The sequence below is a fragment of the Bactrocera latifrons genome, unplaced genomic scaffold (genome assembly GCF_001853355.1).
Source record: "Bactrocera latifrons isolate USDA-ARS-PBARC rearing strain unplaced genomic scaffold, ASM185335v1 scaffold_84, whole genome shotgun sequence".
In the NCBI taxonomy this organism is placed as follows: domain Eukaryota; kingdom Metazoa; phylum Arthropoda; class Insecta; order Diptera; family Tephritidae; genus Bactrocera; species Bactrocera latifrons.
Window position 1 is genome coordinate 479651 of NW_017537534.1, and position 20816 is coordinate 500466.

Below are 20816 nucleotides of genomic sequence, written 5' to 3' on the forward strand. Positions count from 1 at the left end.
ATTATGTACGTAACTTGAAGTAGTGAATCGTAATCAATAAGATAGATGTGTATAAGAGACAGATATATATATTATTATATATATAATATTTTAATATTTCTTTTGTTGTGAACAATATATTCGTATTTTATCAAATAATCGATAATCCAAGTAAAAACTATTCACAACATCTTTCACTACAGTGAAGAGTGATAATGGTTTTATAAATATTTTATCACTCCACTTACATATACATACATATATATTACAGATAAAACTTTCTCATATTACTTACCGTTTGGTCATTAAATATGGCAGTTAATTGTGTAGCCAACATAATAAGAGTAAAAATTGCAAACAATAACGCTTCGAATGATAAGAAGAGTAACAAAAATATCGTTGCTGGAGGTGAATACGGGGAACATTGTCGCCATTCCGTATGCACACAATGCGCGAATTCAGTGACAACTAAGAACATAGCGTGTATGGATATAGCAGCAATGTAAAACTATGAAAACGTTAATCAACATTATTTACAAGCTTTATGTATTTGCATATGAAAACAAATACCTACCGTAAATAGTACAAAGTATTTTTGATTATTTTCACCGACGCAATTATTAACCCATGGACAGTGATGATCCATTTTACGAATACAACGCTGACATACTGAGCAGTGATGGGCGCGTTCCGGTTTAATGCTGCAACATTTCGGGCACTTGAAAAACATTTCACCTTCACGGTAACCCATTTGTTCGATCATCTCTTTTGTTGCATTTCCCCGTGGAACTGCACCGGGATCTGACAACATTGTACGAATATGCGAGGCGAAAGCGAGAAAGGCAAGTAATTGGAATATTATAATGTTTATTGTACTATACACCGGATATGGACTTGGAAGCAGTATCACACGCATTACGACGAATTCCGCGAAGAGTATTAGCAGCCATGTAAACACCGCGCAGACAATACCACATATATCCTTTATTACCAAAAATGTAGAAGAGTATTAGACATGAAAAATAATGAATTGGTGATAATTACCTTTACACACCAAGCACGCCCCCCGCAGCAACGATTATGCATATCCCTACTGCCTCCATGTAGTGTTATATACTGAGAATGCATTCCTTTGATCCTCGCAAATATTATATATATTCACTCTTTAATTAGTAAGTTGTATAGGTTAATATTTTACAAAAAATACAGTTTTTTAGTTATTATGAAAATCTTGGCTCGGCCATCATTTCAACAGCTGTCGGCATTGCTGCCACCTGTTTGCTTACAGCTGAGCAAAACAACGGTGATGCCTTACCAGCGAACTAATTAAAAACATTTATTATCTGCGTAATCATTGCAGTGTTCCCAATATCTGATTCACACCTAACTTTTGCTTTGTTTCAGAAAATTGCTTTGAGTTCGAGGTGTGTATTTATATACGCTTGTTCACAAACATGCGAAGCGAATCGAAAAGAATCGAAATGTTGGAAAACTCTCATCTCATTTACACTATGTTTGCTATGCTTCGTTGTTGCGGTATGAACTGTCAAGTGCTGAACATATAGAGAGCGACACGACATGGCAGCACGACAGTGAACTGTAAAGGGCGTCGTGAACCATATTACATGAAGTTTTGTAGGAAGACAGCACATATCAATGGCCGTCATGTACACAAAACAACACAGCTGTCTATTTTGCATGTAAGTAACTTCGTTGTGGGCATTCTAATACCTTTCGCTTCTATGAAATTTTAATATTTTGTTCAAGTGAAATTTTTTATGCAAAAAATAAATAAATAGGTAAATGTATTTGTTTTGAATTATTAATTTTTTACAAATGATATAACAGAGCTATTTTATGCTTTTATTTGTAAAATAWCGTCAGGTTTGTTAGAGCTTTGAATAATTTTACATTTTACATATTAATGGCATCACTCCTCTCTACTGTCAACTCTACTGCCGTCAGCATATTTGAGTATAATTTGAAGCTAGCGAGAACGACAACTGACGGCCTGCAGTGTAGTCGTGCAGTTGTCTAAATAACTGTCTCCTTAAGAACGTGTGTATTTTAATATATGACAGATGTCGCTTGAACTCTGTCGCGCTCAATGTATTCAGCACTTCAAACAAAGCGAGGAAAGTTGTATGCGAATGGGCCATAAAAGGGAACTCTATAAATTTTATCCAGCAACACTCGTTTTTAGTACTATTTGACGTGTCTTTTTTACTTCAAGTGAGAGTTGTTATTAACTTATACGTTAATAATTTTATAAGTTTTATTCTATTTTCTTTAGATATAAAACTATTTTGCCAAAATAAAAAGCAATTTAAACAGAGGAATTTCCATAATGGTTGATGAATGTACAAGGAAGACGCTTAGCAACATTCCATTACTGCAAACCCGTGCAGGACCACGGGACAAAGAGTTGTGGGTGCAAAGACTAAAGGAGGAATATCAAGCACTTATTAAATATGTTCAAAACAACAAGGAATCGGGAAGTGACTGGTTCCGATTAGAATCCAATAAGGAAGGCACACGTTGGTTTGGGAAATGTTGGTATATGCACAATCTACTCAAATATGAGTTTGATATCGAGTTCGATGTAAGAAAATAAAATTAAAAAAAAAAGAATTTCTTTAAAAATTCCCTACATACATGTTTAATATTTTAGGTACCGGTAACATATCCTACAACCGCGCCAGAAATAGCTCTTCCTGAACTGGATGGGAAAACTGCAAAAATGTATAGAGGTGGGAAAATTTGCTTAACTGATCACTTTAAACCACTGTGGGCGCGCAACGTACCAAAATTTGGAATTGCACATGCAATGGCTTTGGGTGTAAGTAAATAAAACCACAATCTGAGTTAAAATATTTATGTCCATAATTTTAGGTGATCCTAATTTTAAAAAATTTTCTTTGACTTTCAGTTAGCACCATGGTTAGCTGTTGAAATCCCTGATCTTATAGAAAAAGGCATAATAGCTTATAAGGACAAATGATAAATTATAGGAGAAAAAAAGTGGTACTATAATAGAAAGCCGAAAGTGTTGTCGTGCCTGAAAGAAACTGAAATAAATTTTAAATTAAACAATAAACTATAGTTTATCTGTTTTGGTATACACAATTCCACGTTAGATTTTCGGCAAAAATAATAAGTTAAAGTGGAAAAATGTATCGGTCACCATCACTTATCAAAGTGGTTAACATGTCGAATTTGGATCCAAGCACTTATATATCGTCACCTAAAATGCAAAATAACGTAACAACATTTTCGAAAATTTACAGTGGCGTGAATGAAACACGAAGTAAAATCGAACAAGAGTGAAAAAATTAATATTAGTGAAGACTGGTTCATATATGAGCGCAGAACCTGAAAATGTTGACATACATATGTTATATTAGGTTGTCAAAAAAGTCTTGCGGTATTTTTATTGAATTTTCAATTGTTCATAAAATTTTTTTTGATGACTCATGCCCAGCTCTTGACCGATGCTACGGCTGCTACTATGCCGGTCTCTTTCGACCAATTCAGCGCTTTTATCGCAATTTTCGACGACAGGCCTTCCGGAGCGTGGCGCATCTTCGACCACCTCTACACCAGAACGAAAACGTTGAAACCGTCGTTGTGCGGTGGAAATGGAAACTGTATCGGGTCCATAAACTGCCGTATTTTCTCTTTAGTTTTGCTCCATGTTTGCCATGCTATAACTCACGAACGACTTAAAAGAAACGACAAATCAATAGCGCATGAAATGACCTTTGAAAAAAGGTAAAGCATGACCCGATGCGACGAATAAAATTACAACTACGCGCTCTCAGCGCCAACTAGCGAAAATACCGCAAGACTTTTTTGACAGACTAATATTATGTACGTAACTTGAAGTAGTGAATCGTAATCAATAAGATACTCAATTTCGAATTTTTTGATGATACGTTATTTTGCATTTTAGGTGAATATGCATATTAAAAAATTGTTAGGAAAATTAAGCTAAAATTCGATAATTGACGACGGCTATATATGAAAACTGTTCGACCGTCTCTACTATCATTGTTGAAATAAATACACGATAGAGTTTGCAAGTAAATGAAAATTGTTTAATGTATGCTTGAAATGATGTATGTATGTATGTATTTGGTTTGTATTCATGTACTTCTTTACGAATTTCATTCTGTGCGTTGACTGCACTTGAGTCCATATATATAGTTTTTAAATTAAATTATTCATTGTGTTTATTCTAAAGAATTAAAGTTGTGGATATTGTGAGGAAACATATTGAAGATTGCTATCCTGGGCGTTTTGAGCAACACTCTTGATTACGTATATAAATATTTATAGTTTTATAATTTCACTTCATATATATTTTTCTTTCTATACTTTTTTGTAAGTAAAAGTACAATTTCCAAAATAAATTATGAATTTTCTTCTTTCGCGATATTAAAATTAAATAACAAAGTCAAGTGAGTGGTGAATGTAAATAAAATAAAAAAGTAAAGTAAAAATTTTTAAAGTACAGTTTTCGTATGGCTTCAAATTGATTTCACTCCTTTCATTTTAACACCATTTATGACTTCTTACAAACATGTAGGAAATGGAAAATAAGACAAATTTTAATAATAACGTTCAGTTATGCAATTTCGAGTTTCACGTGATGAAATTTCAAATTTTGATCGCTTCACTTTATTTCTGCAGCTCTCTCTATCTCTCATTACTATTTTAAATTTATAGATCATATGTTGATACAAACGGCCAAATATCTGAGAAATGGAAGGGTGAGCTTATGGCAACAAGTTTCAAAATATAAATCTAACCAACTATAAAATCTGCGGTTATTTCATTTGTCTTCAATCTTCAAAACTTCCACGAATAATGTACGCGTTAAAAGTTTTGCGGTCAATGTAGCTATGTTTAGGTAGTTCGTAATATTTTGAGGAAAAAGAAGACAATCTTACAAAGCTCATTAAAAATTGCATCGGTTATCAAAAACTTGCTCAACCTAACACTTTCAAACATTAAGGCCGGTCACACATACAGCTCGCTTTACATCATGTTGCCATTGTTCGTATTGCTGTTATTACTATTGTCCCGCTTCTGCCAGCTGTCCGACCAAATAGAACTCAGCGAACTAAATGGATCGAATGTCTGCATATCGGCTGTGATGGTAGCACCTGTATCAGTTGACGAAACATTTAATGATTGTTGTTGTGGTTGCGTCACTGCTTGAGTATTGTTTATACCCTGAAAGTTGCTTTCCAGGCCTGGCGGCGGACGTATAATAGTGGGGCCACCACTGCCGTTAACAACACTGCTAGTTGATGAGAGAGCTGCGCCAGTTGGCCAAGATGTTGTTCCGGCATTACTACCACCAACTACGGGAGCACTTAAACCACTAATAGCACAGGGAGATGTAACTGTCGTAGGCAGAGCAGCGCTATTTAGACTATGAGTGTCATGCTGTCCTAAATATGCCATCGGTGACCAAGTGCGCGAGTTGAGTCTTGCCCAATCGACCCCTTGCATCAATTGCTGCTGTTGTTGATGTTGCTGCTGCGCTTGAACATGTGCCTGCACTTGAGCTTGTAACTGCTGCTGTCGTAAATTGTAAATATATTCGTAATATTCGTTTCGTGCCTTTTTTATTTCATAGAGTTCTGCGTCCATTCCTGAAATAAGCAAAATAATATTACCAATTCAACTTTTGATCAATCATGTATGGATACTTACCTCTAAGCTGGCTGTTTCCATCATATTCGTAAGTGGTTAAAAGATCGGAAAAAAAACTGCAGTCCCCAGTAGAGACAATCGGCTTTGGAATTTGAAGACCATTGCCACTATGGTTGCTGCTTCCGCTGCTGCTACTGCTACTGTTAACTGGCTCCCAGACAGGAGTAGAGGAAGGCGATTTTTTCGAGCCAATCGGACCGAGTTCGGTAGAATTCGTCAGAGCCGCCTTATCCAAAGCAGAATCTCCTGAGGTTTGTCCAAAAGACTGCGTTTGTTGTTGCATCTCTTTGCTGGTAAAATCTGATTCATGTTCCACCATTCCCTTCTCTTTATCCACAAAAAAGAAAGCTGATTTGCTATCACTAATATCCAAATTACATTTATCGTTTGCTTTAGATGCATTTTTACTCAGCACACTGATGGGCTGTGCTTGCAATACGTCACTGAAAGTAGCCTGACTACAAGTATCCCAGGGAGAACTTAAACATCCCATTAAACCACCCATTCCACCGGCTGCACCTCCCCCACCGAGACCACCATTGTCATTCCCATTCGTAGGCCTAGTGCGTGTTGTCGCAACAGCAGTTATTGATGCATCGCCGAAATTAAGTGTTCGCAATGCGTTTGCGGCACGTTGACGACTTCTACGTTCAGCGCGTCGAGATGCATTCGCCGACGATGAAGGACAATTTTGAACAGCAACATCATTTCCAATATTAGTTGAGCTTACGTTTTGAACGTCTTTGCGACGTTCTCGACCTGGTGTCTTCCCATACTTCGCACCGGTTGCAGAACTTTGCGCGCCCACATCTTTAATGGACGGAGAGGGTATTGAAATTGGTACGGTACTAGATGAAATATCAGGCCCGTTGCTCTTCACATTTATATGATTCATCGCTTCGCTGACGTTAGACTTGTTGGTATTACTGCGTGTATTTTTTGTGCTACCAGGGTTGTTACCTTGTGCCTTTTGATTAACAGCACCGACGATTAGCGGCTCTTTATCAGTTTTTTCGCCTATTTGCACTGAAACAGTAACCGTATTTTTTGACTTCCGCGCCCCGCGTGGCTGCTGCTGTTTAGGCGGGGAAGTTTGCACCTGCGGTTGTGTTGTTGACACTTGTGTTTGCTGTTTCTTGCCAGCGGTGTTGATGTTGTTCGTACTACCTCCACTGTTGCTTCTATCTAATTTATCACTGTGCGTATTTGATTTGGGTTGCGTTAGTGCTGATGAACTTTTCTTACCACTATTTTCACTACCAGACGTCGGGTAACGCCCATTTATGCCACTGCTGGAGTTAGTTTTATCGCTGTCACTTGTGGGTTTCGTCTGTGGAACACCACTCTTGAAAACATTCAAGTCCAGTGACCAGGGTAAACTTACACGGGACGACGTCGCGTTACCGCTCAAGTGGTTTTGTCGCTTTAAACTACGTTTCTTTACACCATTATTTCCGTTGCCACTGCTACCACTACTGCCACTGCTGCTACTGCTGCTGCTCGTACTACCTTTCGGTTGTTGTGGAGGAATAACACCACATCGCGTTTGCTGTACATTCGCTGCTGATCTACTGACAGTTTGCGGTTCATCTTCGGTCGCATGTGTGGCTGCTTGCGCCTTCAGCGCAATATTGCGCAAATTAAATGTCGGGTGCACGGAACCCTTGTCGCGCGCTTCATACAGAGCCGCCTGACTATGCAATATATTGTCATAGTCAATATGAGCGGCAATCAAAACAAAAACAAATGTAGTAGCCAAAACCACGATCGCCGCACTACGTATGCGCTCTTCCCATGGGGGGCGTTCTATCAAGACGGAACATTGATCGATTGTGCCTGGTGGCAGTTGGGCGACTATTGTATACTCCACATCGTAAGAGAGATTGGTATGTATCTTCAATGGTACCGTAATGCGATTCATCGTAAAATCGGGCGTAAATATAATCTCAATCTTTTTCGTCTCATTCGCCTTCAGTGCAAAACTTTTGCAATCCACTATTTTGAAACCATAACCAGAGCACATTTGATCACCAATTTGAAATGTCTCTATCCAAATTGGAATTTCGCCAGTGTTTCTCGCAGTGAACTTCCGTTTCAATAATGGATACTTGATGTCCCTAATACCATTGTGGCTGCTAAGCGTGTGTTGGTGCGTGGAAGATGGATTACAAATCGAGAAATGTTTTTCAGTAAAATTAAATGTTAGCGATACATTTGAACCGGGTTTACGGTTTCCCAGACGGAAATCAGACTCTACTACTTTCGCGCTAACCCAAACTGCTTCGTAGAGTGTGAGATTATTTCTTATGTGTAATAATGTACAATAATTATCTGCCACAGGTGCTTTTAAACGAACTGTTACTGGTAAGCTAGTGTGTGGGTGGAGAAGTACCGGTTGACGTGGCGCACCTCTTGGCAAAGAAAATACTTCTTTATCGGTTAAGTAGCAATGTGGCACGATATCCACTACTTCGAGTGGCAGTGACAGCTGCGTCTCTTTCGCATATGATGGATCAGCGAGGAAGTAATCTATTAATACCGGCGTGTCTGCCGGATTACTAAGTAACACCTGTACTTCGTGAGATTTACCCACTTCTATAGTCGGTAGTACTGGTTTCTCAGTGACGAACTTCGGCCACTCAATGTCAATAATCAACTGTAATAGGAATCGCCGCAACTCATGGCTATTCAGTGTAAAACCAATGTTTTGAAAGTCGTACTTTAGATGGCGAAACAACTCGGTTCGTCGACGTAACTCCGTTTCGTCAAAATGTAAATTGTTGTTAAGCCCACCCCGCGTGTTTGATGGTGCCGGGAAGGCAAGACTGTTAGTTCGTCCATCTTGCTGTATATAACATCGATTTTGGCAAAACAATGATGGATTGACGTGTATCCGACCCACCTTAGTCAGAGTATTGCCTTCGATCGTCGACCCGTTGACGAAGTAATCCTCGAAATGTAACCCGGCATCAGTGAAATTTATAGAAGTAATGTGTATAGAGTGCTGAAATGTGGAGCGGATTGCTAGTTCTGCTGAACATTGTTTTCCCTGAAAGAGGCAAAAATAGATAAATTGTAAAATTTTGTTTTTTTATAGCTTAAACATTTACAGGGAGCTATATCAGAAATCTTTTATTAATTTACCGGAAAGCAGTTTTTGAAATAAAGTTGCTCTTGATCCACCTCCAATTTGCCGATCCATGTACGAAAACGTACCGTTGTGGTGATCTCCTCATAAGCAGTCCATATTTTTAGGGTGCATTGATGTTGTTCGGTTATGTACGATTGAATCGTTACTTGAAAAACAGCAACATCATCTTCCTCCAATTGAGTGCATAACTTGAATTTTGCACTCTCCAACTTAAGTGTTGCATTATGTAACGCTCGTAATGAAGACGGTCGTAAACATCCTCGGAAAGCGGTATGAAAGCAGACACCTTGAGGCGATTGAAAGTTCCAAGTGGTCAGCTTGACAGGTAATGGATTGCGATTGCGCAACACAATGTAACCGTCATGTGATGTCTCTGCCAGCGGAATTGCTCCTAAATTGAGATCAACATTATATGGCCCATCAGCTTGTATGCGCGCTGTATCATAAGTGGAGACATGCAAACGGCCACCACAAACTACCAGTGGCACTTTAATATGTGTAATATTAGTAGATACATGTAAACTAGCTTTATATGTCATGCTTGAATTAATCATCTGAAGTTGGAGCAGTGCTAAAGATCCACCCGATGGCAGTACCAAGGAGCCTGATGCACCGTCAGCTATCGCATCAAGGTAGTCGCTACTAAACTGTGCACGTAACGCTTGACTGCCTATATCTTCCTGTGGTAGGCTTACATTAAGCAATGCCAGAGGAGTTTCGTAGTCATTACGTAGCACTAAGGTGCGCTTATTGCCGCCCCGCGTACCAAGTGTAGCTTGTGTTATAAATGTGGTAGAATTACTATCATAGTGTAGCGAACCCTTGAATAGTTCTGCTCGAATTAGTATCGTAAATTCTTGCGTTGACTGAGTGACGCTGTCCTGAAGTGGCTCTCGTGGTACACTCTTTATAATCATCAGCTCATCCAATATTGTTGTGCTATCAAATGCATCTGCTTCTAGAATGACTACTCCATCTTTCGCATCGAATGTCAACCCAGATATATTACGAAGCGTAAAGTCGAGTATCTCGTACTGTTGACGCATATGCGAACTGTGTAAATGTAACTTAAACTGAATCGGTTTTACGCTGCTGTCTCGGACTAGATCCTCGCCATCTTTTGTTGAAAACCGACCGAAGTTGATAACGGGATTATCTGCATATAATCCGTGTAATGGTAAAATTTCAAACTCGACCGGTATTACCAACACATTTCCCCCTGTGCCCACTGTATCACCAATGCCTTCTTCAACCTGATTTGATATTTTTATACGTATATAAGCCGTATGATTACCAACGGTTCGAGCATGGAAACGTATTCGAATAACAGATTTCGTTTCATATGGCGGTATCTCCCATAAAGTTTGTGGTCCTTCTTGCCCACCACTCGGCAGTTCTAATTGGAACAAACCTCCACTGCTATAAACCTGAAAGACGATGTTAATTACTTATAGAAATACAAAGCAATTAAAATATTCTTCCATACCTCTAGTATTTGAAGTGGTTTACTATGTGGATTATACATTTGTATTTCAGGTGTAAGTGTCGCATTAAGGGGAGCCTTAATCCCCACCAAAGGCTTAAGTCTATACGGGCAATCTCGACCCTTGCCACGAACTTGCAATCGTGCTTGTCCGAATGATGTGTGAATTAGGAGATCAGTGGCAACAATACCGTGCATACGAGGTAAAAATACCACATTAAATGTGGTATTACCTTGCGGAGGTACAACTTTTGCCTCGAAAAAACTCGAATAGAACATAGGTGTACGCCCAGACACTGATGTCAAGTAAACGCTTCGATTGACATTTTGATTCAAGAGTGTAACTGTGTATGCTCGGGCAGTACCTACAGGACACGCTTCACCAAAGTCAACCAAAGGAGGTTCGAAGCGCAGACTTTGTTGAAGCTCATCACTAGTTGCGTCTGTGACAGGCGTTAAAGTCTCCAAGACAGAAGGTAGCTCAGCTGAGGAATTTAACGGTTTTTTTTCACTGCTACCTATATCGCCGGCTACGCGACTTAAGAGTAACATGAGCACCCATGCGAGTGACGAAGGTCGTGACATCTTGACGTAATAATAATAAATTTGTTTTTCGTCTGAAGATACACGTTTCTTTCAGCCGGTAGTGGCTTTTTGGGTGTGCTTAATGGCCGACGTTTGTCCTTCTTCTTCCTTTTTCCTTATTGCTTTCTTCCTTTTAAAGACCAATCAGATTCCGATCAAAACTCTTTTATTCGTATTTATATTGGTTTTATTTTCCCAATTACTTTTATGTTTTATATAAATGTTTTTGGCATATCTCTGCACATTCTATTTTTTATCTTAAAAATATTTATCGCCTGAAAACACTACACTATCAGCCTGTCGTCTGTAAAAGTGCAAAAAATAATAATCAGACTGTCAAGCGTATGTCATGAGGAGGCAATTGCCTAAAAAATACGAAGCACATGACGTAAGATAATCGTGATAGGTAAAAACAAGAAAGGCTTTGTGTATAGGTATTTTTCTTTTTGTTCTGCAACACTGGACGAGAATATTTAAAGGCCTATTCAGATACAACTTTCTGCTCTTTATGGTGCGTTGTAGACAATTCATACTGAAACAACGAAGCGCAGAAAACAATGGTTTGCTAAAATTAACGGTTACTTTTCAGTGTTTCTCTGTAATAAAAATAGGGACCGTTTTTTAACAAAGTGTAAAAAGATTAGGGATGTTTAACATTTTGCTTCGCTTCGCGTCAAAAACTTTTTATGTGAACGTACTAAACAATAGCGTACATCAAACTTTTTTTTTGTCAAAATACAAGTCTAACGCAAAGCGAACGAAAAGTTCTGTGTGAATTCGCTATAAGATATCTCTGCGAACCTTAAATTTAAATATATGTTTTAATATTCATAAACTTAGATAAAGTCAAATTATTAGTAAACGCAGTCATAAAACTGGAAACATTTAGACTCATATACTTTTTAAAATTAAATGTAACATAAAATGTAAGAAAATTGTTTGAGAGAAATATTAAAATTTTATATAAAATATGTTAAATTTATTTCCTTAAGAAACGTTTATTAAATTAACAAAAAAATGCTATATTTATTTATACATGACTCAATTTAAATCGAAACTAATGCAATTTTATATGCTTGTTTTTATGGGATGATACACATATGTATATACATAGGTTCCACATGTATGTAGATTGTTATTTATTACCATATCGAAAACTAAATTGTAGAAAAAATCCAATCTTACAACATTCGTATAGTTTTTCAACATGTTTAACTTGAGACTATCGGTTCAAATTTATACGATTTTTTCACGTTTTAACATTTATAAAGCTTCTTTTTTTAATTTGAACTACTTTTGCAGAATTTCATTCATATGTACAAAAGTAAATGTCAATAAAAAATATGATTTTTATTTTATTGTTGTAAATTTATTTATATCATTTAACTTGTCAAACTAAAATTAAATACTACTGGTACAAATAGTTTTTCTAAAAGTATAGTAGATTTTATAATAATATATATTCCAAAATAGTTTAGTCAGATTTTACGTGCTCTGATTTAACTTCTTTAGTTTGCTCTGCGTCCTTTTCTTGTTGATTTCGCTTCACTTTCTGCAGAAGCTGTGCTCTTTTTAGCGTAACCATAATTTGCAACGAGTTGTACATCCAAGCACCCTTAAATATTAGGAATCAATTAAATTTTCATAATTTGTAGAGTATCTAATCGTTTGTTACTATACTTACAATTATTAACATACAATTCAGTAATATCGGTATTGAAAATACTGTCGAAATGAAAAGCCCATTACTATCAAAATATTGCTGCTTAGAAAAACTCTTCCATTTAGCTGCCGCAAATTCGTTAATGCCTTCCGAACAGTATGCTGCTGATACTAAAGTAGAAAATATTGTTTAATCTTGAAGCAATAAATAAAGATAATCGGAATTTTTATCCGGACAAGGACTGCCAATTCGGCACCATTCTTTGAAATTAGTGTAGGCATAATAATTGGAATATATAACTCACATAGTATTAGAAACAGAAATATTTGGAAATTAGTGTTGTTCCTTGTCATCAAAGTAGTCACCGTTGTAAGAACATGCACCGCTACAAGCGCAATCAGCCACGGATCGTTCCAGTCAATCTGTATATTCATGTAGCTTATTAATGTGTTTACTACAGATTTTTCTTTTTGCACTTACACTTGCCAAAAATGACCAATATCCGGCGATTTCATTAACTTCAATGAAATTAGGGTCCACCATTCTTAATCTTTGTGCAAATAACAAACAGTTTCAAAACCAAATTTTATCTTTGCCCACGACAGGTTTATCAAATGTAAATAAAGAAGAAATAAACGAAAATGACTATAGAAGAGAACGTCAAAACAACATTTAACAATATTAAGCAGAGAACGTATATAAACGTACCTTCGCTGTATTAAGTTACGTGACGTCATAAACGACAAAATTGCTTGACAACCACTAAGAAAGTTTTTCAATTTAATATTTCAAATAAATCTTAATTGCAAAAGGTAATAATTTTACTATTCTCAATGTTTCTGTAAACATACATACAAGTCTAATAGATATTACATTAATTACCATAGAGCTCTAACAGAGCTCTTTTTTTAACTTCTATGAGTTTCTTAAAACCGACTCCATAAACTATCCAAAGTACATATGATTGATCATTCAATACGTGTTTTTATTTGGCATTCCTTGCTTGAGGTTAGATTGGAAAATTATTTTTAAATAAGATTAAACAATATTTATTAAAAAAATATATCACAGCAATTTTGACTACCTAACTCCAATAGAATGAGGACATACACAACGTGGAACTCACAGGCTCTTTGTGTAATAAATTAGATGAACGATCAAATGCAGACACAAACTTAACAGAAAGCCTTAGTAGCGTTCGTTGGTGTATTACTTTTATATATATATTTTTTTTTTTTTTCAAGATAAAATGTTTATAATTACCCAAATATGTACTTTATTACGTACTGTTATAGTAAAATAAAAATTCACTGAAATAAATCAGAGTTAATTTGTTTAAGGAATTCTCTGAAAATGAAAGAAATTTACTATAGAAGTTTACTTAATTCTAAATTTTCAAAGCTGGCAGTTCTCTATGGCAAATTTGTTTCGCTTGACATAAATGTCTTCGTTTTGATGTGCAATCCATTTTCGCCGCGAAAAGGCAAGAGTAGTGTGAAAATTTTTGCGAGTTTGCTGGTGTAAATTAATAAAAAGAAAAACAATTTGACATAGATTTTATAGATTCCAAACAGGAAATTATCATAAATTTAATTTAAAAACAATTTGTATATAGTAGCAGTAGCAGTAAAAGTTTTACAAACCGTCTTATATCTTGCGAGAGGAAAAATTTTCAATTGGCCGAAAACAGCTTAAAACAAAGTGAATTTCGTTATATATTAAAACTGCATAATAATAACGGGATTGGTGATTGATCATTATAAGAGAAGTCGCGTCATTAAATCGCAAATTGAAAAAAAAGTTGTATGTAAACACCAAGGAACTCACAAATATTTTGTATCTGCTTTTATCTGAATAAGGTCGTCGCCCGACCGTGAGTGGCCACTGGCCTCTAAATTGCTGTCATATAGATTGTGTGTGTGCATTTTGAAACGCCTTGTTTGGTTTGAAGCAGACGTATTGCAGTAGGTGTTGTTCTCGATAACGGAATCGAGCGATCAGCAGACGCCAGCTAACGCCAGAAATTCGTTCCCGGGGAGCGGCCGACGTAGAAGACGCGTGCCCGTGTCACCGAAAATGGCTGTGAAGCAAAATAACACGGAAGCGAACGCTGCGCCCGCACCCGTTAATGGGAACGCCGTAGGAGGAGTTAATACGACCGGCGGGTCTATGGCTGGTGTAACAGGCGGTGTCGGAGTTGGTGGTAACAATGGACTTACTGGAATGGGCGTTGGAGTTGGTGGTGGTACAAAAACCAAAAAGCTTAACGGTAAAGCGAATTTAGGTGCAGAGATAAGTGGTAATACTGATGCAAATGAACCTGGTTGTAGCGGAGTTGATAACAGTGCTCCAAATAAACCCAAGCTAAATATGAAAGCGGCCCCTGGATCAAGCGGAAATATTGGCGGTGGAGGTGAAGCAGGAAACATTGGTGGTCAATCGAGTAAAAACACCACTGATATTACACATATTTTACATCTCATCGAATTGGTGGAATTGAATCAGCAGCATATATCATTTGGATCGGATATAGTAAAAATATATCATCACATAATCAATGAATTAGCACGTGTGCAGACTCCAAGACAAATTCCCAAAGAACTTAAACGTTTTAAAGAAGATATAGTCAAAGTTGGCGCTTTCTTCAGCAAAGCCAATGAGAAACGCGTCTATCTGTTCTATCTTCGAGTTGTCTGTCAGCTTATAACACAAGGTGAGGGTGAACCACCTTCTTGTGCTATCGCCATAATATTCCAGTTGTTTAGCTCCGAAATGGTTTTCGAAGCTGTACAGTCAATGTTGGACCACAAAATACCTGAACAGAATATAAGAAAGACTGTTAAACTACTAAGCGAATGGTTACGCATGTGTAATTTTTGCCAAAATCTTAATCTGTGGATATTAGCCATACTGAGAGGACTCCAGGAACAGCAAAAGTTTTCGCTATTTCGTGATATTGCGTTGGATAACATAGAACCATTGTTTACATCACTTATATTGCCAGTGTTGCGACCAAAAGTATACCCCATCGTATGTCATATGTTGTCTTTCATTGACCAAACACCGGTTGTGTTTCACAAGGTAAAGTTCAAGATGTGCGTTTGCAGACGATGTTTAAAGTTTTGATTGTTTGCAGATTTTGCCAAAGTTCCCACGTGTTATAACGTATTTGAAGCAACAATCAAATAGTCAGGAAGAATACGCTGAAGAAACCAAAAAAATTCTTCAAAAATTAGTTGATTTAACTAAGTCTTTAATGGTGCGTTTCTACGGCTATGACGATTTGTACGAGGCGGTGGTGAGTAAAATTTATGACTATTAAAATAGTGGGTTTGAATGCTATAACTGTTATTTTATTTGGAAGGAGCTCGTTATGAAGGATATTCCACATTCTTATGATTTGCCAAACTATGGGAGTAGCACTAAAAATGGTGATGATAACAGCACCGAAATAATACCACATGAAAGTAATGCAAAAGTCGGTCTAGTTAATTTAGGCAACACATGTTACATGAATAGCGTTTTACAAGCGTTAGCTATGACTAAGGAGTATGTACATTTCTCAAATTATTATTCTATATCGCATATATTTTTGTCTGCCTAATACAGGTTTAGTCGGGAAATATTGTTGTCACAAAGCAAGTCACCTCTGTTAATGAAAATGCAACAACAAATTGCATTGATGCTCTATTCAACTCGATTTGAATTGACACCATCGCGCGTCTTAAGTGCAACACGACCACCTGGCTTCTCACCTGGCTTGCAACAGGATAGCTCTGAATATTTGGGCTATTTGTTGGAAACGCTACATGAACAAGAAACGCTGTTCCGTAAAAAGCAAGGAAGTGATATGGCGAATGCAAAAAAAGTAATTGATGATAAAAAAGTAGTAATAGCAGATGGAGAGGCAGCCGAACCAATTGCTAAAAGTGCAAAGCAAGCCGAACAAGAAAGTGGCAGTACCAACAGTGGAGAAGGTGCCACCGCATACTTTAACACAGCACAGGCACAGCATTCATATACAAGGGACAGTGTTACCACCGACACTATTAACAAAAGCAACGACAGCAGCCACACGGATGTAGATGAAAAGATCGTCGTGCAAACCAATGCCAGTAGCAGCTCTGATCCTTGTAAAGATAAAGCTGTTGCAACAACCACAATTGATAAAACCTTTACAGGGAAATTGGCAACTACTTATGAATGCCTAACTTGTGGCTGGAAGAGTCGAATAGTTGATAGTTTTCGTGACTTACAGCTGTCATTTCCAGAAGTGAAAAATGATTGCGCCTCCAATTACTCCGTACAGGATCTCATCGACTATTATTGTTCACCAGAGAAACTATACGGGGACAATCAATACTTTTGCGAGCGGTGTAAGAAACTTAGCGATGCTGAACGTTACATCAATGTTATCGGTGCACCAAAAAATCTAATATTGACATTGAAGCACTTTAAGTATGATCAAAAGTATCATACACGCGCCAAATTGATGCACAAAGTGTTTCATGATGAGAAGGTGCGCGTTCAGTTTAAATTCATAAAATTTCAAAGTAATTCCTTTAATTGCTTATTATTGTCACATTTTAGGTATCTGTAAAGGTTTGTGCTGAGGAAACGTTGGAAGAGATCGCCTCCGTGCATTACGATCTCTATGCTGGTGTCGTCCATTCCGGTTTTAGTATGGACTCAGGGCATTATTACACTTACGCTGCTGATATCACTAATAAGTGGTACAAATTCAATGACAACGTCGTCACACAGTCTAAGTCAGAAGAGCTGCACAATCTTACACCACCCAATACACCATATATACTATTCTATCAAATGGGAGCACGCTCTAATGAAGTATGCTCATGCGAAGGATCCACAACAAAAGTGGTGAAAGTGGATGTGCCAAATTTATTGTCGTTGGATGAGCTTTCTGGCGATTTGCGAAATTATATTAATCACGATAATTACATTTTCGCCGAAGAGATTAAAGAACGCATTATAAAGAGTGGCGGTCGAGCAGCGTTGCAGAGTGCATTGGCGGCAAAACGTAGCGGTAATGGTCGAGGAGGAGGCGGTGGTCGTAGCGACTACGACGATGATAACGATTCGGATCAACCGCCACCGGCTAGTGGCTGTGGTGGCAATGCACTCGATATTAATGTTAATCGTTTTGTGTACTAAACACCAAGTGTGCCGTGGCACGAAATTATATGATTTTGTTTTTGTTATAATTTGTGAAAAATTATGTCGTACAATCTATGAACATAATGAAGTTATGGTACGAATGAAATGCAAGAGAACACAAACGACGCTGTGTAGCTATGACACATTTTATGTATGCCTGCATTCGACAAATAGTGGGAAATGACACTACCTTGGATCAACCGCCTACTAACCACACTTATATATACATATATAATATAGATATGTATGTATATATGTTTATAAATACTGCATTCATATAATTTCATCAGAATAACGTGTAATTTTGTAGTGTGTTCGTGTGTAATGTAACACAGCGAGCGAAAGTAGCATAAAATGTGTAAAATTTGGGCAACATTAACGTTAAAACTTATAATTAGGTAAAATGCGAATATATTCCGCAGATGCACAGCATCACATTGGAAGTTACAAAAGGAAAAAATGGTCGATTTATTTCAATGCTAAAAATTTGTACTTGTTATTTGTAAACTTCAACTATGTAAACTATTTCTATAGCCACTATCAGCAAATAGCAGCAACAACAAAATATAATTATTACAGCTACTATCTCTTCATACGCCTGCTAAGTGTATGCGAGTAAATAAGAAATGCTTCGATAATTTTCGACCACACTGTGTATGAGAGCAAAGGCGTATTTCTTCAATTAGAATTGTGTGTGTATGTGTGCTTTTAACCGTTATTTGAATAATTAAATGAGTGCGTGCGTGCTTTGAAAAAATATGTACATATGTATATGTAGTGTATCCGTTGCATTTCCCTTGTGATTCAGTATATTTTCTTAAGCACTTATTTTTATAATCGATTGAAAAAACTCGGTGTCATATGATGAAATTTCGAAATTTTTCAGGAAGAATGGAAAACGACGAATTACCGATATGAAAGTTCTAAAGCAAGCGCTGTTACTTTCTTCGCGTGATAAACTAAAACTTCTGTCTAATTCCTCTATAATGCATATGTACTATATGTGTGTATGAATTATGTAAAATTAAAAAAAAAAAAAACCATGTAATTGTTAATTGCAAGTGGTAATTGAAAATTGTAAAATAAAAGTCAACTGCATGTTACAACGTAAAGGCGACGGCTCCAGCTACTGATTTGCTCTAAGGCGTATTCAAATCTAAAGAGCTTGCCCAACTTCGTAAGCTAGCGACTAACTTTAAACTATTTATATTCTGATCTACAGATTGTGTTTTAAATTTGCGCACTTAAATATACAAAATATATTCATTGGATTTTCTTTTGTTATTTTTTACTTTGCTCCAAGCAGTTTTATTATTTTATTAGCATATACAATTGTTAGTGTAGTAGCGTAGAATTTTTATGCGCCTAAACCCGAAAGTTAGTAATATTAAAGCGATTATATCTGTCCTCATACATATGAAAATCATAATGAAATTTTTATGTAATGAAACAGTACATGTGCATACATACTTGCATACCTTTATATATGAATAGAGTACGTATTATAAAACATGAATAATAAGAGAAGCGATATGAAAACATGAGTTCGTAACATGGAGTATTATTTGTCCTACTAGAGAGGAGAGTTCTCATGTCCACGCAAATACTATATTTATTGGTTACTTATAGTAAGCACGTAAAATTATACAATTTAAGTTTAATTTCGCAGCAGACAGCGTTTTTTTTTTTGTTAACTATAATAAAGAAAAGTATTAACTTACACCACAATATTTTATTAAGGCAATTTATTTTTTAAAGCTATGACGTATCCTTTAAAATACATGATAATATTTAAATATGTAATCATCATGTTATTTAACAATATTAGAGATATATAGAGAGAGTCAGTCAGTGTAAGAAGTGCGAACTGCTGGTCCACGAAGAACACATACATACACACGTTTAGTATGAATAAATAGCACTCATACAATTGCATTGTAGGTTGAGTTGGGTCGTAGGGATTTGAACATAATCAAATGTTCGTGATTTGTGTTATCCACTGCTAAAGGTGGATCAGCAGATCTTCATAGATCGATGCAACTTTTTGAGCTTCCACGTTTAATGTCACATCTAGCCATTTCGCTCGCCGAAGGTATGCCTACCTAGACATTTAAATGTCAATCCTGCAAAAGTGACCAGATTATTTAAACTTCTCTTCCTCCATACAGCTTTGGCAAAGAGCGTCTTACAAAATATTTAGTCGCTCCTCGTGCGAACCTATTTGACCGTGTACAATCAGAACATGTTGTTGTTGTTGTTTTAACGGTTATCTAATCCCCGTTAGGGTGGTAAGGGCCATTTGTGTTATCGTCGAGGTCGGACCAAAGGGAATAGGGTATTAGATGAGTAGGGTTTGTGGGGCATGCATAGAGGGGGCCAGTATCATGCGTTGCATGCATCCAATCAGAACATCGACAATTGCGGCTAGATTGACCTTGCTAAAAGTAAGTAATTCGGCGGACCCTTACTGTTCACTTTTTGCTAGAAGAATATCGCAATTGCAAAAGGTTGGTTCATAAGTTTAGCGGCTTTACGATTTTCGGCAATTGCGCTGTGATCCATACAAGTCTTATACATATGTAAGAAGCGCTTGTTGGTTTGTGAGCTCGGCTAGCGGAGTTTCAATTCCTCAGACAGTGACCCAATCAGGACACTGCCCGGTTTTCAAGATCGGTTTCGACATGTACATAAGCTCCCAATTCCCGGCAAGCGGAGTAGATAATAAACAAAATCGCTTTCAATTTTGCCGGCGAGCGTTTTCAGAATTTGGTTGCGGCTTTGAAGTTTGGTCCTAACCGTGGCTGAACGATTACTGAGGGAGTGCACACGTAAGGAGAAACAAATAGTTTTTCAGATATTTTACTTTTAAGGATCGGGTTCGGTTCTTTGCAATAAAGCGGCATGAAGAGTCGATTTTATTTTTGAATATGTACCAGCAATTATAATCTGCTATGTTCTTAAATGTGTGACCAGTGTGTAAGGTTTTTGCTTACTTTTTTGAAGTTGAAGAAGTTTCGATATACAAAAAATAATTTAATTTGAAAACATGCAGA

General features: G+C 37.0%; 5 protein-coding genes across 6 annotated transcripts in view; 2 read left to right on the top strand and 3 right to left on the bottom strand.

Annotated features, from left to right (window-relative positions):
* The window catches only part of LOC108977100 (palmitoyltransferase ZDHHC3), a 1701-nt gene extending 440 nt beyond the window's left edge, over positions 1–1261 (bottom strand). Inside the window, exons 1-3 of the mRNA XM_018946604.1 lie at positions 1024–1261; positions 554–961; positions 275–487 (exon numbers count right to left, since the gene is read on the bottom strand). Of these exons, the coding sequence (XP_018802149.1) occupies positions 275–487; positions 554–961; positions 1024–1107 (705 nt within the window). The 5' untranslated portion in view covers positions 1108–1261. The remainder of the gene's footprint in view (positions 1–274; positions 488–553; positions 962–1023) is intronic.
* A 955-nt stretch (positions 1262–2216) lies between these two features.
* On the top strand, positions 2217–3205 carry LOC108977102 (ubiquitin-fold modifier-conjugating enzyme 1). The gene is made up of 3 exons (XM_018946606.1): positions 2217–2581; positions 2651–2818; positions 2909–3205. The coding sequence occupies exons 1-3, from the start codon at positions 2327–2329 to the stop codon at positions 2978–2980; spliced, it is 495 nt and encodes a 164-aa protein (XP_018802151.1). The 5' UTR covers positions 2217–2326; the 3' UTR covers positions 2981–3205.
* Positions 3206–4631: 1426 nt separating this feature from the next.
* On the bottom strand, positions 4632–11238 carry LOC108977119 (transmembrane protein 131 homolog). 2 transcript variants are annotated; one of them, XM_018946659.1, is made up of 5 exons: positions 10341–11238; positions 8848–10281; positions 5704–8752; positions 5217–5642; positions 4632–5147 (listed from the first exon to the last, which is right to left on the bottom strand). In XM_018946659.1, exons 1-5 carry the CDS (start codon positions 10920–10922, stop codon positions 5020–5022), a joined length of 5619 nt encoding a protein of 1872 aa, XP_018802204.1. In that variant the 5' UTR covers positions 10923–11238; the 3' UTR covers positions 4632–5019. The 2 variants fall into 2 exon arrangements, with proteins under 2 accessions (XP_018802204.1, XP_018802203.1); XM_018946658.1 differs by having other exon boundaries at positions 4632–5642.
* A 1037-nt stretch (positions 11239–12275) lies between these two features.
* On the bottom strand, positions 12276–13238 carry LOC108977103 (transmembrane protein 18). Its single transcript, XM_018946608.1, has 4 exons — positions 13066–13238; positions 12890–13007; positions 12607–12755; positions 12276–12537 (listed from the first exon to the last, which is right to left on the bottom strand). Exons 1-4 carry the CDS (start codon positions 13126–13128, stop codon positions 12397–12399), a joined length of 471 nt encoding a protein of 156 aa, XP_018802153.1. The 5' UTR covers positions 13129–13238; the 3' UTR covers positions 12276–12396.
* A 791-nt stretch (positions 13239–14029) lies between these two features.
* LOC108977120 (ubiquitin carboxyl-terminal hydrolase 35) lies at positions 14030–19054 on the top strand. Its single transcript, XM_018946660.1, has 5 exons — positions 14030–15666; positions 15722–15883; positions 15950–16134; positions 16195–17104; positions 17176–19054. Exons 1-5 carry the CDS (start codon positions 14662–14664, stop codon positions 17758–17760), a joined length of 2847 nt encoding a protein of 948 aa, XP_018802205.1. The 5' UTR covers positions 14030–14661; the 3' UTR covers positions 17761–19054.
* The last annotated feature ends 1762 nt before the right edge of the window (positions 19055–20816 follow it).